Source organism: Triticum aestivum, chromosome 4D, assembly GCF_018294505.1.
Source record: "Triticum aestivum cultivar Chinese Spring chromosome 4D, IWGSC CS RefSeq v2.1, whole genome shotgun sequence".
Lineage (NCBI taxonomy): Eukaryota > Viridiplantae > Streptophyta > Magnoliopsida > Poales > Poaceae > Triticum > Triticum aestivum.
Genome location: NC_057805.1, coordinates 327119521 through 327137180, shown reverse-complemented (window position 1 = coordinate 327137180; position 17660 = coordinate 327119521). Strand labels below are relative to the sequence as shown.

At 44.3% G+C, this 17660-nt stretch overlaps 2 protein-coding genes across 3 annotated transcripts; both read left to right on the top strand.

Moving 5' to 3' along the window:
• The first annotated feature begins 6804 nt into the window (after nucleotides 1–6804).
• Nucleotides 6805–10283, top strand: LOC123097705 (peroxisomal membrane protein 11-3). Its single transcript, XM_044519518.1, has 2 exons — nucleotides 6805–7611; nucleotides 9073–10283. Exon 1 carries the CDS (start codon nucleotides 6889–6891, stop codon nucleotides 7600–7602), a length of 714 nt encoding a protein of 237 aa, XP_044375453.1. The 5' UTR covers nucleotides 6805–6888; the 3' UTR covers nucleotides 7603–7611; nucleotides 9073–10283.
• Nucleotides 10284–10423: 140 nt separating this feature from the next.
• LOC123097704 (ABC transporter F family member 4) lies at nucleotides 10424–14806 on the top strand. 2 transcript variants are annotated; one of them, XM_044519517.1, is made up of 4 exons: nucleotides 10456–10695; nucleotides 10781–12589; nucleotides 13393–14217; nucleotides 14404–14806. In XM_044519517.1, the coding sequence occupies exons 2-3, from the start codon at nucleotides 10787–10789 to the stop codon at nucleotides 14215–14217; spliced, it is 2628 nt and encodes an 875-aa protein (XP_044375452.1). In that variant the 5' UTR covers nucleotides 10456–10695; nucleotides 10781–10786; the 3' UTR covers nucleotides 14404–14806. The 2 variants fall into 2 exon arrangements, with proteins under 2 accessions (XP_044375451.1, XP_044375452.1); XM_044519516.1 differs by having other exon boundaries at nucleotides 10424–12589.
• Nucleotides 14807–17660: the final 2854 nt, after the last annotated feature.

Genomic DNA, 17660 nt, shown 5'->3' with positions numbered 1-17660 from the left:
TTAACAGGCTTGCCGTGGGCCGGCCCGCCACCTTTTGACCAAGTCAAACGGGCCGACCTTTTCACAGGAATGGGCCTCTGTTGGGCCGTGCCACGTGTCGACGTATCATAGGCGCTTTGGGTCCAATGATTGGATGACATCTGTCCCAACGGTGAGCCGACACGTGTTTCCTCCAGCCAATGTTGATTTTACACGTGGAAAATCCCCATTGGTCGGGGCTGTTAACGGGTTATCGGATCCAAAACTGGACCCGATAGCTTAACGGCGTTCCGTTACGGTGGATGCCACGTGTCGGTCACCCTTGACGAAAGCACTTCTGTGACGCGCGATTTATCGTCATGGAAGTGGACACTTCCCTGATGATAATTTTGGTAATGTCATGGAACACTTCTACGACAGCACAGGTATGACTATCTTGATTCTGTCATAAAATCGTCATGGATGTACATGCATGACAAAAAACGCGACCTACTGTGACAAACACGTATCATCACAGAAGTGTATTCTTTTTGTAGTGCTAGAACTTCGTGATGAACTATAATATGCAAGGGATAACAGAAACGATTCCCAAGCTCTTTGTGATGCTGAAATAGACGAAGGTAGAAATCAAGAAAAGCATAAAGTGTTGATGGTTGACAAGACCACTAGTTTCGAGAAAAGGGCAAAGGGAAGAAGGGGAACTTCAAGAAGAACGGCAAGCAAGTTGCTGCTCAAGTGAAGAAGCCCAAGTCTAGACCTAAGCCTGAGACTAACTGCTTCTACTGCAAAGGGACTGGTCACTAGAAGCAGAACTGCCCCAAGTATTTGGCGGATAAGAAGGATGGCAAAGTGAACAAAGGTATATTTGATATACATGATATTGATGTGTACTTTACTAGTGTTTATAGCAACCCCTCAGTATTTGATACTAGTTCAGTTGCTAAGATTAGTAACTCGAAACGGGAATTGCAGAATGAATAGAGACTAGTTAAGGGTGAAGTGACAATGTGTGTTGGAAGTGGTTCCAAGATTGATATGATCATCATCGCACACTCCCTATACTTTCGGGATTAGTGTTGAACCTAAATAAATGTTATTTGGTGTTTGTGTTGAGCATAAATATGATTTGATCATGTTTATTGCAATACGGTTATTCATTTAAAGTCAAAGAATAATTGTTGTTCTGTTTACATGAATAAAACCTTCGATGATCATACACCCAATGAAAATAGTTTGTTGGATCTCGATCGTAGTGATACACATATTCATAATATTGAATCCAAAAGATGCAAAGTTAATAATGATAGTGCAACTTATTTGTGGCACTGCCAATTAGGTCATATTGGTTTAAAGCGCATGAAGAAACTCCATGCTAATGGGCTTTTGGAATCACTTGATTATGAATCATTTGATGCTTGCGAACCATGCCTCATAGGCAAGATGACTAAAACTCCGTTCTCCGGAACAATGGAGCGAGCTACTGACTTATTGGAAATAATACATACCGATGTATGCAGTCCGATGAGTGTTAAAACTCGCGGCGGGTATCGTTATTTTCTGACCTTCAAAGATGATTTCAGCAGATATGGGTATATCTACTTAATGAAACACAAGTCTGAAACAGTTGAAAAGTTCAAAGATTTTCAGAGTGAAGTGGAGAATCATCGTAACAAGAAAATAAAGTTTCTATGATATGATCGCAGAGGCAAATATTTGACTTACGAGTTTGGCCTTCATTTAAAACAATGTGGAATAGTTTCACAACTCACGCCACCCGGAACACCACAGCGTAATGGTGTGTCCGAACGTCATAACCGTACTTTATTGGATATAGTGCAATCTATGATGTCTCTTACCAATTTACCACTATCGTTTTTGGGGTTATGCATTCGAGATAGCTACATTCATGTTAAATAGGGCACCATCTAAATCCGTTGAGATGACACCGTATGAACTATGGTTTGGCAAGAAACCTAAGTTGTCGTTTCTTAAACTTTGGGGTTGCGATGTGAAAAAGTTTCAACCTGATAAGCTCGAACCCAAATCAGAGAAATGCGTCTTCATAGGATACCCAAAGGAAACTGTTGGGTACACCTTCTATCACAGATCCGAAGGCAAGATATTCGTTGCTAAGAATGGATCCTTTCTAGAGAAGGAATTTCTCTCGAAAGAAGTGAGTGGGAGGAAAGTAGAACTTGACGAGGTAATTGTACCTTCTCCCGAATTGGAAAGTAGTTCATCATAGAAATCAGTTCCAGTGATGCCTACACCAATTAGTGAGGAAGTTAATGATGATGATCATGAAACTCGATTGTAAAGACGTACGACTACATCAACCGCGTTGTCATAACGCTTCCGCTTACAGTCTACGAGGGTACGTAGACAACACTCTCCCCTCTCGTTGCTATGCATCACCATGATCTTGCGTGTGCGTAGGAAATTTTTGAAATTACTACGTTCCCCAACATCTATAAACCAAAAAACTCAAAAAATATTTTATCTTTTATTTATCTATCTCTATTAGATCTCACTTTTGCAAGTGACCGTGAAGGGATTGACAACCCCTTTATCGCGTTGGGTGCAAGTGTTTGATTGTTTGTGCATGTATTGGTGATTTGCGCGTTCTTCTCCTACTGGATTGATACCTTGGTTCTTAACTGAGGGAAATACTTATCTCTACCGTGCTGCATCACCCTTTCCTATTCAAGGGAAAAACCAACGCAAGCTCAAGAAGTAGCACACATCTACATTGAACTAAATGCAGGAACACCTGGTGGCATCCAGTACTTTGGTGAGCTTGAAGACCACTGTTACTGGGGTAATGAGGTGAAACTCTATGAACGCCATGTGGACACTCTTTGATATGTTCTGGCACAAAGAGCCAGACATCAAGTACTACATGTGCACAATCAACAAAACATTTGCCAAGCCGGGCCAGGCCAGCGCATGGTAACCTCAAAACACACTCTTATCTTCCATATCACACAATGATCTTTATTCATCTATGACTTACTTTCTTGTAACAGTATTTTCAGGTACACTATACTAAAGAGAACCTGCTGGACTACATTGATCCACACAATGATACACTCATGGTCAGACTTGCAAATGGCCATCTGCCGCCGAATGTCGCATTATGCTAGGAACTGACAAGAGGGCCACTATAACCACCAACTGGTTCGAGTTTTGTCCCCGTGCCAACATTCGCGAAGGAGACATCTGCGCCTTTTGTTTGAGGGTCACTTTAAAGCGCTGCCTGGTTCTCACCATGCACCGCCTCAAGATGCACCATCGAAGACACTGCAAGTCATGTGTCAACATAATCAACCACTAAGTACTCCTAGTTATGTTCTATCCCGTGATGAACCTATAATTTACTTTTGGACCATGCTATTCAATGATTTTGAAGATACTAAACCTATGTCATTGCTTATGTAACTGCACTGTTCTCAGTTAAATGGTTCACATTCACCTATTGAGATCCATATTGGGGCTTCTCTGTATATATCTATTTATTTGTACTACTATTTCGTGCTTCAAATCTCAATTCCTTAATTAAGACCATCATCACACATGCTAATCAGAACAGAAAATATGTTAAAGGGTCGTCCACTAACTGGCACCGCCCAGCTCCCTCTCAAGAGGCGCGCCACGGGCGCGCCCCAACACCTAGTATTTGTTGGAGGGGGAAAGGAAAGGGGGGAGAGGGAAGGAAGGGGGAGGCCGAATCCCCCTCCTTTCCTTTTTCCCATAGGTTGGCTGCCATATGGGGGTGTGCCAGCCCCTTGTGGGCTGGTATCCTCCCCTCTACTGGCCCCCTCTACTGGCCCAATAGGCCCATCTTTCTCCCGGGGGTGTCCGGAACCCCTTATAGTGACCCGATAACTACCTGGTGCACTCTGAAACACTTCCGGTGTCCGAATATCATCGTCCTATATATCAATCTTTACCCTCAGACCATTCCGGAGCTCCTCGTCATGTCCATGATCTCATCCGGGACTCCGAACAACATTCGGTCACCAAATCATATAACACTATATCGTCAATGAACGTTAAGCGTGCGGACCCTACGGGTTCAAGAACTATGTAGACATGACCGAGACACCTCTCCGGTCAATAACCAATAGCGGAACTTGGATGCCCATATTGGTTCCTACATATTCTACGAAAATCTTTATCGGTCGAACCGTAATGACAACATACTTGATTCCCTCTGTCTGTCGGTATGGTACTTGTCCGAGATTCGATCGTTGGTATCTCTATACCTAGTTCAATCTCGTTACTGGCAAGTCTCTTTACTCGTTCCGTAATTCATCATCTCGTAACTAACTCCTTAGTCACTTTGCTTGCAAGCTTCTTGTGATGTGTATTACCGAGAGGGCCCAGAGATACCTCTCCGATACATGGAGTGACAAATCTAATCTCGATCCATGCCAACTCAACAGACACCTTCGGAGATACCTGTAGAGCATCTTTATGATCACCCAGTTATGTTGTGACGTTTGATAGCACATAAGGTATTCCTCCGGTATCCGGGAGTTGCATGATCTCATAGTCGAAGGAATATGTATTTGACATTAAGAAAGCAATAGCAATAAACTGAACGATCACATGCTAAGCTAACGGATGGGTCTTGTCCATCATATCATTCTCCTAATGATGTGATCCCGTTATCAAATGACAACTCATGTCTATGGTTAGGAAACCTTAACCATCTTTTGATCAACGAGCTAGTCTAGTAGAGGCTCACTAGGGACACGGTATTTGTTTATGTATCCACACATGTATTTAACTTTCCGGTCAATACAATTCTAGCATGAATAATAAACCTTTATCATGAATAAGGAAATATAATAATAACAAATTTATTATTGCCTCTAAGGCATATTTCCATCACTCGCGTCTTTAGCTTCTCTTCCAACAAGTGGTGTGAGTTCTGGGTGCATGTCCAAACATTTCATGGGCAGATGGTGCTTGGGAGGGGCTGGGACTACTTCTGGCGGCGTCACAAGATCGCCCCTGGCGACCCGCCCGTCCTACGGCTCTCCGGGCTAGACTTGAAGGTGCAAGTCTACAACACCTGCAGCTCAATCATGTACAGGGTCAGGTGCGAGAAGCACAACTTCCTGGGTGACATCAGGCGTGCCCTCTAGTTTGCCCGTTAGTCTAGTCTGAACTTGTTAGCATCAGTCGTCTAAACTTGCTGCGAAACTGTATATTTTGCCCAGGGTTCAACACCCCCAAGGTCGTGCAGGGATATTAGATGGCCGACAGTCTTAAACTTATATCCTATTAGTATTTATGCACTGCTTAATAGCTGCTTATGACTGTTGCTCTTGTGTGATCTGTTGTTCTTATATATGTCTAATGTGAAGTGCTGCATCTGAGTGATAATGTAACTACATTTGAAAGGGGTGATCAGAACAACTACTTGCACACAGTTAAGCAGTTGTGCTTTACATCTGCTCATTTCTAAAACACAAATGCGGACAACCAAATAACAAGTCCTAATATGACCATTGATACAATGCAAGCGAACAAACAATGTAAATGTCAATCTATACCTACTAATAAAGTAAGGTGTGTTTCACCAATTTTTTCATCCGTTCACCGCTGAAAAGAATTTTTTTCTACCCGAGGTGGTACTAAACTTTTATGCGTCTGTCCGCTAGAAAAAGTATTTTTGTACGTGGGCCGCGCGCTGTGGCCCAACGAAGCCAGCCCATTTATTTTTCAGCCCATGCAGCTGGGAAAATTCTATTTTTCGCACTGGGCGAAAAATGGTCGGAGTTTCGCACAGGACAACCAATAATGGGCTGGTCCATTTTTCTTTTTTCCTGTGTTTTACTTCTATTTTTATTCTCCTTTCCCTATATCTTTTTTCTCTTTCAAGTTTATTTTTCCTTTAGAATTTATTTCATACATTAGAAACTTTCAAAAAATGTTCAGAATTAAAAAAACAAATTTTGGAAAATGTTCAGACTTCCAAAATCTTGTTGCTATTTTGAAAAATATTCGGTACTTGCAAAAAGTTGCCCTTTTTTGAAATTTTTTTTCAAAATTGTTCAAGATTTCTAAAAAGAAAATGACATTTCAAAAAATGCTCTGAATTCAAAAAATAATCATTTTTTATTGAAATTTTCAAAATTAAAAATAATGTTCGTGTATAAAAGATACACATTTTCTAAAGATATTTTGAATTTTCAACATATGTTCCCGTTTTTAAAAAATGTGCACAAATTCAAATAATGTTCATGTTTTTGTAAAAAAATTGGTGTTTTAGAAAATGCTTATAAGTTTTAAAAGATGTTCCCTTTCATATTTTGTTCCTTTTTTTGGAAGTGTACATAATTTTCAAAAAAACTGTTCAAAATTTAAAAAATTGTTCATGTTTCTTAGAATATTCATAAACTACATACCTTAAAATCCCTCGATTGAAAGGATTGAGAGGAAGCGTAGATTGAATAACTCATGGACATTCTCCGGCATACGACGACGTAACAAAACTCTTAAATGCCCTTGATCAATGAATGGAAAAATAGCGGTTTGATTTTCATTCACACGCGGCGAAGCCGAGAAGGTAAATGTTTTTTTTTTAAATGCATATTATTTTATCTCCCGTTGCAACGCACGGGGATATGTGCCAGTGAGACCCAACGCAAAGTGCTAAAAACACCAAACAGCGAATGGGGGATAATGCCCAGCTGAGTTCTCACGCTTCCCTCAAAAAAAAAAGCTGAGTTCTCACGCTGACAAGCGGGTCCGCACCGCTAGTCCAATGATTCGTCCTCCTCTCTCCCTTGGTCGTCGACTCCACGTGCCACCACACGGCAACCACCCCGCATCATACACGCATAGTATACGCAACCGCAGCCCACCCGTACCTCCCCCGCCGCCCCAACAGCCGCCATGGCCTCCGAGGCTCGCAAGGCCGCCGCCGCAGCGCGCCCGCCTCCCCGCGACTTCCTCGCCCACCTCGAGGACTACCTCGCCCGCCGCGACGGCGTCGACAAGCTCCTCAAGATCTCACGCTACGCCGCGCGCCTCGCCCTCGCCGCAGGGCCGCTGCCCCCGCCGGCCTCCGCGCGCCTCAAGTCCTTCGAGTCCAGCCTCGGCCTCAGCCGCAAGGCCTTCCGCCTCGGCAAGTTCGTCCAGGACGTCAACGCCCTCCGCGCGCACCCCGGCCCCCTCCCTCCGCCCTTCGTGCTCCTCGCCTACGGCGGCGAGGGCGTCTACTACTTCATCGAGCAATTCGTCTGGCTTGCCAAAGCTGGCCTCCTCCCGGCGCACCTCCTCCCCCGCCTCCAGCGCCTCAGCGCCTGGGCCGAGCTGCTGGGCTACGTCGGCTCCATCACCATCAAGCTGGAAGAGGTGACGAAGATGGAGTCTTCGATCAAGATGCGGCTGGCGGAGGGTTGTGGGGAGGAGAACGAGGCGGTGAGGACGATGCGGGGGAAGCTGCTGCTGAAGCGTCTGTCCGTTGTGCAGGACGTGGCGGATGCCTTCATGGCGCTAGGGGACGTGACTAACGGGAAGGGGTTGCTCGGTAGTTCCACGCTGACGGCGTCCGCCGGATTGCTGTCGGCGCTGATCAGCACGCACAAGAACTGGAATTCTTGCTGAAGTCCCAAGGTATATATAGATTTCAAAATACGCTTGACATTAGGATGAAATAAAGCTGAAATTTAGGCAAAACCTGTATTTCTAAAGGAAAGCGTTGCTTCTGTAATCTAGATGCCGATGTTGGTGGTATGGGTGGAATTCATGCTGATGCATTTGTTGGTTGGAGAACACTGTTGCTGCTCATGATTAATTTCACCATAATCATTTTACATGTTTCATTTTGTCAAAAGAATACAAACAGATGCTTCATTGCTTATGGCTGACTTCAAAGATGAATGCTTGGCTCCATAGTGTAAAAACAGAAGCACTGAACATGCCTACAAGAGCAAAACTGCTCCATGGCAGATCATTCTGCAGCAATAAGATGCACAATTCATCATAATTTGGTTCTGATGCACTAGGAAGTTGAAACCAGCATCACAATCTGGTGTATAGTTTTCCTGCTGGAGTTTTCGCTTCGTGTCAATATCAAAGGAGAATTAACTAACCGTGCTGAATTGGCTAGCACAAACTTTGGAACTGATATGATTATGGGCTAATATATTATGAAGCAAATGCACAACCAGAAGCACTGCAGAAGAAAGAATGCTGTCTGTTTGATTACCACATGCTACAATGTTACATTCTTCCAATTGAATCAGCTTAAAAGGAATAATAGGGAAATGCAGTTCATACATATCAGACCAAAATATTGTTTCATTCACATTTAATTTTTTTTAATTTGTCACCTGTAAACTGCAATGCTCGCACGCAAAAAGAATGAATAAATACAGAAATATGCAACGATATGTAGATCATGTAGCCCGTTTTGAGCTCATAACTTATTGCACTGGTTTAACTGCAGCTGATTGTTGCTGTGGGGTCAATATTAACTTAAGTCGGTGTTTTTTCCAGCCCTTGTTTGGATTAGCAGTACATAAAATTTTATACCGTTGTGAATTACAAAAACTGTTCTGAATTTACTCTTCCACTGACCTGGCTCTGATGGAAGGCCTCTTGACCCTCTGCTACCAGGGGCGAGGTCTGAGTGACGTAGGGATAAGTAGGTACTATGGAGCTGTACGGTACTGTTACTCTGATCACTTAGCTGATTACTTATCAGAGTTTATAGTTTATAGCAATTGTTCCTCGAGTTAAGAGTAAGACAGCTGGTATCCTGGGTATGTGCTAAGATTTCTTGGTTTGAGTAAGGTGTGACAATAATTTTTATTTCATTTCATTTCTAGTAGCTAAGCAAGTCCACATCATAATTGTAGGCAGTGAACCCTAATTAGTTATGTATTCATTTCTTTGAACAAATTGTTTATAAGTATCAAAGTACGACAGTGATCATAGCATAAATGATTTTATCAGCAGTGAACAGAAAAAACGCCTCTTATGGTTCACAGCAACAAATTACTATTTTCTTATAATCCGATATTTTTGCATTTACTGTAAGCTCCATAATTTCATGCCTGCTTATTTTTACAGCAATTCTGTCTCATGATTGATTGCCATATAGGCGTTATCATTGGTCTGTAAATCAACCAACCTGCTGCATAAGTTTTGCAAATCGCTGTTCCAGCTGGCCAACTTGGCATTGTTGGTCCCAAATGCAGAAATGCTTGAGATGCGGCTTTGCTCAAGATTATATGAACTGTTGGAAATAGTTTCAGTTTGAGATGAAAGAACCTTACCTCTTTCCTACCCAGTGGATCTTGAGAACAAAAAACTTATAGTTAGATAGATGGCTGTGAAGCACGTCGTGTGCCCCAGCTCTATGTAACACGGTCCTGGAGGGAAAAACATTGTTCAGGTGATCTATTTTCAGCCCACTGTTGAGGCTTAAAAACATATATATAGCTGTAAAAGCATATTAGTATTTGCTTATATTTTGACAGCAGCACGGTAGGTAGATTGTGGAGAAACAGTTTACTACCTCTCGTGATGGATTGCCATATATATAGTCGTCCCTGTTGAAACCTGTCAACCAGCTGCAGAATTTTGGCTATTGGTGGTAGTGTACGCTCTAGAGGCAGGTTACAAGTGGACAGCTGGGCGCTGCTGCTAAATGGTTGGGACGCGGCTGTGATCAGTGAGTGAGCTAGATCGTGGACTGCTATATTAGTCTTGAATTGAATCAATATAAAACATTACTGCTTTCCTGTCCAGTAGACCTTGCAGTTATTTGGAAGTTAGTAGATGTAAGAGCAAGAGCCAGAATTGTTACCACTAGTAAAAAAATCCGTCTCTGAAGCAAAGAGTGCTGCCTAAACTATGGGATATGGAATGGGATTGTTGGAATCTCATAAGTCTGGTTGCATCAGAGAGTATCCGTCCCTGTCTGTCTCTATTTGTGTGCAACACAGCCTGTGAAGGAATGGAACACAGGAAAGCCGCCCGATCCCCAGGCCACCACGAGATGACGATGATGATGGATGGGCAGGGCAGGTACCACCGAATCGAATTTTGCTGCCGAGTCACGGACACGTCAGGCGCCCATGGCACCACTATGCCAGGCCCAGTTCGGCCGATGCGCTGCCTGATACGAACGAAATCCACCGAAACCAAAGGAGCAGTCCAGCCAGCTGGGTTACCAGCGGCGCAAGCGAAAATAAGCATGTGAACGGCCACGATGGCGCCGCGGTCGCGACGCGGGCGACTAGTCCAAGCAAAAGCAGCACACTCCCACGCCAACGCCAACGGTCCAACCACTAGCGAGGAGTAGCGAGCAGCGAAGCGCCGGTGGAGCTGGCCAAACCCAAACCACCACCACCCCGCCCCCCTCCCACCTACGCGGCGATAAAGCCAGCCAGCGCGTCCCCCACCCCACCCCTGTACGCGATGCTTCCTTCCCCCGCCCTCCTCCCCTCGTAACCTCCACCCCCACCCGTTGCCCCCCTTCCATTCCCGTTCCCGAGCTGCTCCCCTCCGCTCCCCGCTCAGCGAGCCTCTCCAATTCTCGTCACCGCCGCCTTCTCTGACCCGGTCGTATTTATACAGACCTTTTCAAAATCCACGCCGCAAAATATTATCCACAAATCCATCCGAGGTTAGGCTGCTGCTCTGCTTCACTGCTCTCCCGTGGTGATTTCCGGTCTCGCCTCTCGCGTGGTAATTCGGCGGGTGCTTGGTTTTGGCGGTGTCTCAAGTTGGGATCCGGCGATCTGGTCCTGATTCGCGGTGATTTGGTGTGTAGGTAGGTATGGGGGCGGGAGAGGGCGGGGGCGGGGGCCGCCGGCGGCGGAAGCTCGAGGGGGACGACGGAGACGACAGCGACGAGGAGTATGTCTTGGAGGAGGAGGAAGATGAGGAGGAAATCGACGAGCTGGAGTACGGCCACGGAGGAAGAGACGCCGCGTCTTCTAGTGCCGGCGAGGAGGGAGGCGGCTCGGACGCGGAGTACGAGGTGGATGACGAGGACGAGGAGGAAGAGACGCCGCGTCCAAAGCGGCCGGTGAAGAGGAAGGCGAATCCGGCTCCCGCGCGGTCTCGCCGGCGAAGGTATGAGGACGACGACGATTACTCGGAGGAGCTGGAGGTGGATGACGAGATTGGTGACTACCAGGAAGATCTCGACGAGGAAGAGGAGCCACGAGGGTCCAACTGTGAGACGAAATGTGGTGGCCGCAGCCAGAAAGCGAAAATGCCTCCCGTGGCTCAGCGATCTAATCGGCCGATGCATGCGGAGGAGGAGGACATGGACTTTGATCCTGACTTGGACGAGGGGGGAGGGGACGAGGACACGGATTTCGACCCTGATTTGGAGGGTGACGATGATGAGTTTGAGGACGACGAAGAGGAGGAACTCGGTGTCAGCCACACCAGAACGATACCGAGGCTTAAGAATACACCCGCTTCGAAGCAGCGACGAGGGAAGAAGAAGAAGAATAGTAATACTAGTAAGGTTTCAAAGCGGAAGTTTCGGAAGCCTGCGCCTGTAAGGCAACGGAGAAAGCGTTCTGTCATCGAGCACTATGAGGATGATGACGACGACTTCATCGTGGAGGATGAACTGGTGAAGGTAAACCGTAACTCAAGGAAGAAGGCCAGGTTTGGGAGGCAGGTGGAGGTAGACCGGCCAGTGCCAGTTGCCGAGGCAGATATATGGCCGGCTATTGATTCAGACTCATCAGAGTTTGAGTTTGGAACATCCGAAGATGAACCTGAGGGTGAGCCAGTGAGAGCTGCAGTAAGGAAGGGGAGGAAAAGGAGGGGGGTATCGGGGTCATCCTCAGATTCTGAATTCCATGTCTCGGATAAGGAATTGAGCGATGTTAGAGAAGAAGAGGTTAAGACGAAGAAAAGGGTACGCGTCTTGCAGTCATCCTCAGATTCTGAATTCCATGTCTCGGGTAAGGAATTGAGCGATGTCAGAGAAGAAGAGGTTAAAACGAAGAAAAGGGTACGCGTCTTGCAGTCATCCTCAGATTCAGAATTCCATATATCAGATAAGGAATTAAGCGATGTCAGAGAAGAAGAAGTTAAGAGGAAGAAAAGGACATGTGTCTTGCAGTCATCTTCAGACTCTGAATTCCATGCCTCAGACAAGGAATTGGGTGATAACAGGATAGAAGAGGCCAGGAGGAAGAAGAGGTTACTCATCTCGCAATCATCCTCAGATTCTGAATTCCATGTCTCAGATAAGGATGTCAGGGACTTGGGAGAGGCTAAATCTCTGGTGGCTCAGCCCATGCTGTCTGTGTCCCCGAGGAGGCTTTCTTTTACAAGGAATGGATGGGACAAAGGAAAGGAGAAAAAAGAACTAGTAGATGCTGGGAAGCCCTGGTGTGGGATATGCCTCTCTGAGGATCAGAGGACGACTCTACAGGGAGTGCTGAATTGTTGCTCACACTACTTTTGCTTCGCGTGCATCATGGAGTGGTCTAACGTCGAGTCAAGGTGTCCATTGTGTAAGAGGCGGTTCACCACGATTACCAAGTCATCAAAAGTGGATCTTGATTTGGAGCTGAAAAAGTCTGTAATTAAGGTTGAAGAGCGTGATCAGGTAAAGTCTCCTTGCTGTAGTTGTTATATGATTTCAGATCTTGTAACAATTAAGTTGCTATTTCATTTCGTTTTCTTATGGGTGAGCAATTCAACACATGTTTGGTAGACATCTTCATTGTCATTCTGCGTTTGAAGATTAATCTATATAATTAGTCTTATATTTGGTCTTTTATTGGTAATTAACTTCTCCATTTAATTCATTTTTAATATATTTGCTGATTACCATGTGACTGAAAAATTGTCAGTAACGAAAGTGCATCGCTAACATATGTATCAAGGTGCAGTTACAACAGGGAAGATATTTAAATTTGGGGGCAATATGTTCTGAATTACTTGTGGACTGTTACTTTTAGTAAGGTTTCATGAATATGTACCTCAATCCTTAATCATGGCCGCAAACCTTTTGCAATTTTTTACCTCTCTGGTATGCCTGGCTCTTTAATGTTGTAAGCATTCCTTAGGCTTGTTGTTTACTCGTGCTATTGTTGTGTTTAGGAGCATTTCCACCTGCATATTATGTTCTCAGTAGGTTCTTACATTCAATTTTCAGCAACCTTTTTGAATTTTGGTTGATAATATGACCCTGAATTCTGTGATCAGTTGATTTTTTGCTGCTATTGTTTTTCTTTTAAGCCAGGAGCTCAAATTTTGTTGTAGGGGGTACTGTACTTTAAAAAATAACTTGGTAGGAAAATTAAGATATATGCCACTGCAAAGTAGTCAGTCCGAGATATAACACTAAAAGTACTGCTGCTGAAACCTAAGTTTGGGCATATGCTTATTTTCTTGCTTCTTGCACAGGTTTATCAGCCAACGGAAGAAGAAATAAGGCGCTGGTTAGACCCATACGAGAATCTTATGTGCATAGAGTGCAATCAAGGTGGTGAAGATAGTCTAATGTTATTATGTGATATTTGTGATTCCTCGGCACATACTTATTGTGTTGGCCTGGGAAGAGAAGTACCTGAAGGAAATTGGTATTGTGGAGGATGTAGACTCAGTGGCGAGGGATCAACGCATCCTAGAAGCCTTACTAACAGCAATTCTGCCCAGTTAGGCATGACTGTACCCATTAGCACATTTGGAAGGTCACTGTCAATCAACACTTGGCAAACTTTTCAAGGGTTTGATCTAAATGCATCGCCTAGGGAGATTCCTAGGCAAAACATTCATGCCGATTCACGAGCTTCAACTTTGGGTGTATCAACTCCAACTGGAAGGCTTGCAACTCTTTCTAGAAGACGTGAATGGATGCACATTTTGCTAGATAGACAAAGGCTCGTGATTAGTCAAGACACTGGACATGATGGTGTACAGCACAGTGGCTATGCTCCGAGAGCCGACCCAGACCACAGGAACTTCTGTGCTTCATCAGGATCCAACTCTTTGCAGCACAATGATTTTTTGCCAAGAATTGAACCAAATCGCAGGAACTTCTCTAGTCCTTGGGAAGCAAACAGTTCACAAACTCTGCTCGATGACATTCGGGACCAGCACGGTTGCTTTTCGTCTGTTCAAGCTCAGAGAAACTCTACTCCATGCCTTTTTGCGGATGGAAACAATTTCCAACAAACAGAAAGTGTCAACAGCAATGTGAAGCACATGTGCAGTATAAGTCCTCATTAGGTAAGTGCTGTGTGAGCGAATTGTTCAATTTTTAACATGTAAATTGTTCAATTATATGTATCACCCAAGTCAAATTTTGCAAATCTCCTGAATGAATGAATACTCCATCATTTAGGAATTTATTTACTTTATTTTTATTGTGAAGTTGGTACATTTGAACTAATATATTCTCCTTACTTATTTCAGAATGTCATTCTATTCTGTTGGTGGCGTGTTGGATCGACCATAAGTAGCACGGACATGCGCTTCTTACCACACTTTAATATCCTTCCAGTAACTGTGATAATGCTCTACGCTGGCACCGAGTATCTCACTGAATATGGCTGGCCATTGTGCTTCAACTCATCCTATGCGGTCAATGACAGAAAAATGAAAATGTTCTCATTAACCTTTTATGTTAGCTTAGTCATTTTTTTTCTTTTGTTATTGCCATTCATTCAGTCCTAAACACGATCACGAAGTTCAGCAATGACCAAGATGCGGTCAAGATATTTCTGATTTTTTGGACGGCTTCATATGTGTATACATTGTGGTATTGGGAAAGCCAGTTCCATCTGATGATCATTCAACGTGACATCCTGTCGTCTCATGTAATGTATTGCACTGTTGTTCAGTATCCAGGTGCTTTCGTCCACGAAGAGGTGTTTGCTAATTTAACTTCCCAGCATGTCTCGTGTAATGATTTGTGTATTGCACAGTGGCTCTGAGTAGGAAAATGCTCCAGATGGGGAGGGGAGGCGAAACCACCGGCTCGTCGATGAAGCCTGGACGGGAGAGTTTGTCCGCCGAGAGAAAAGGGGAGAAAGCGCTTGAAGAAAAAGTTAATATTATATTTTAGGGAAATGTTTGGGATCGGTGGGCCGGGCGCCTCACCTACGTGTCCGCTGTGTTTTCATTTCCGAGGCGACATGTAATCTCGTGGACCCCATCTAGTGTCTTATCTCTTCTCGTCCACTACTTTTCTTTCTTCTAGCGCAATCCTTATCCATTGCCCCTCATCTCTCTGGTAAACAAGCCATGAGCACCGCACCGTTCCTTTTTTCGATCTCGACAATCTGCTGCTCCGGCGAGCGGTGCCCAGAGTTACTGCAGGGGTGAGGAGTGGCCGTTCCGTGCTGGGAACAGAGCCAACCGCTGTTGTGAGCGGTGACCGGAGCTGCAACCAGCACTCGTGGCCATGGCCGCCCGCTGCTGCGAGCGGTGACCGGAGTTGGGCGGGCTGCAGTCACGACGGTGCTGCAAGCGCTCGTCGCCATGGCAGCCTGCAGCTGGGTGCTCTGCTCTCCATGGCCACCGCATCACGATTTTGCTACAATCATGTTTTGATTTTGCTGAAACCAGTCCATGTTTTTGCTACAACCCACCTGCCCCAAAATCTGCTACCACTGTGATTTTTGCTGGAACCACCAAGCCATTTTGCTACAATCATTTTTGTTTTTGTTACTACCGGTGTTTGTGGATTTTTGCTACATCCATCTCCATGACATGTGAGCTCGCGACAGTTTTTTGCTTCAACTGGACATCGTTTTTGCTGGAACAATTAGGCATTTTTGCTGGATCGGCAAGCCATTTTTTATACAAGCGACGAGCAGTTTTTGCTTCAACCAGTATCTTTTTTTGCTGGAGCCTGTGTTTTCCAGATATGCAAAGCATTCTTCTTCGTTGGGATCGATCAGCAATTTTTGATTCAACCGGTGAGAAAAATTGCTTCAACCAGCATCTAGTTTTGCTGGAACCAGCAATTCTGAGCCTGCGACAACCGAAGCTTTTTTTAGAGCTGTGATGGATCACCGCTGTGAGCTACGACGGCCACCGCGGCGAGACGTGCTGCGCCCGGGCTGTTGGAACGGCGGTCCCGGGGGAGGGGGGGGGGGGGTTGATGCAACCGGTAGCGAGGGCGGTGAGCAGTGGCGATCCGCGAGCTTCGAAGGCCGTCCGTCTCGTTCTCGTCCTGCACTGCGCTAAGGAGGAAGGCCCTGATCTGATGGTTAAAACACATCGTATCGTACGCGTACGGTGCGATCGGCCCAAATTTGGGCCGGTGCGCCGGCGCCTATATTTTAGGACTCGCTCGATTCCATCGATTTTTTTCTTCCCTCAAAACCATATACGCCAATAGTACATCGCTTGTGGTTTTTCTGGATTTTGGCTACACAATATGAAAAGAAAATAAAAGTACTAGAAAGGGAACTTGAACCCAGGTCTATTCATTAGACATTGGGCCCAATAACCAACTAAGCCACCTTTAGTTGTTGTCTATTGTTTATAAACAAGGTTATTTGAACCTTTTTTTCCTTATCATATCAGCAATAATAATATCTTTTGCTTGGTAACTTTGGCATGACTAGCGTGATAACTATGACATGAGCAATATGATAACTATATACTATGATAATCCTGATAACTACATTATGAAAAGGTTAATGACTATATCATGAGAAGCATGAGAACTTTACCATGTGGCAGTGGTAACTTCACACCGGGGGATGTTTCGACAAAAAAAAATCCTGGATGAAAGTTACCATGGTGTTTAAACTTAAGATATTAGGTTTGTGGTCCGTAAAATTACCATAATTTACATGGAAATTGCGAAGAAGTTATGTTTCAACATTTTTTCCTCGAAGTCAAAGTTACAATGGTGGTTGAACGTAAGTTATGAGGTCCGCGGCGCATAAATGACCATTGTTATTTACATAGTAATTACCGGGGCATGTTTCAACAACTTTTTCCCATGGGTAAAAAGTTATCAATGTGTTGTATGTAAGTTACCAGGTGTCTGTTGCGTAAATTATCATGCTATTTACACTTAAATTATCAGGTTATATTTCTGCAACTATTTTCGCCTATGGTTAAAAGTTATCAATGTGTTTATATGTAAGTTATCAGGTCTATTGTGTATAAATTATCATCTTATTTACACAGAAAATTACTGGGGTAGACTTTTTGTGACCGGATAAAAAAGTTATCAATTTGTTTGGATGTACATTATCAGGTCTACAATGCATAAATTAACACAAAAAGCTGCCGGGGAGTGTTTGAACAAAAAAAATTCTCCGGGTGAAAGTTATCACGTCTGGGCTATGTAACTTATCAGGTCTATTGTATGTATATACCAAGTTATTTATACATGAGTTACCGGAGGTGCTTTTCAAGAACAAAAATCTCCGGCTCAAAAGTTACCATGTTTCAGCTAAGTAAGTTATCAGCTCCGGCTCACGATATTTACACAACAGTTAACGAGGGTATGTTTTCAACAGAAAGAAAATCCGGTTTAAAGCCCTTTTCGCATGTAAGTTGTTAGATGTGGGATGCGTAAATTATCATGCTATTCACAACAAAAAGTTATCGAAGAATGTTTAATAAGTTTTTTAGGGTCAAAGTTACCACGTTTGAGGACTTAGGTTTGATTCTCACTCACCGCAACAATTTTTGTTGAGTTAAAA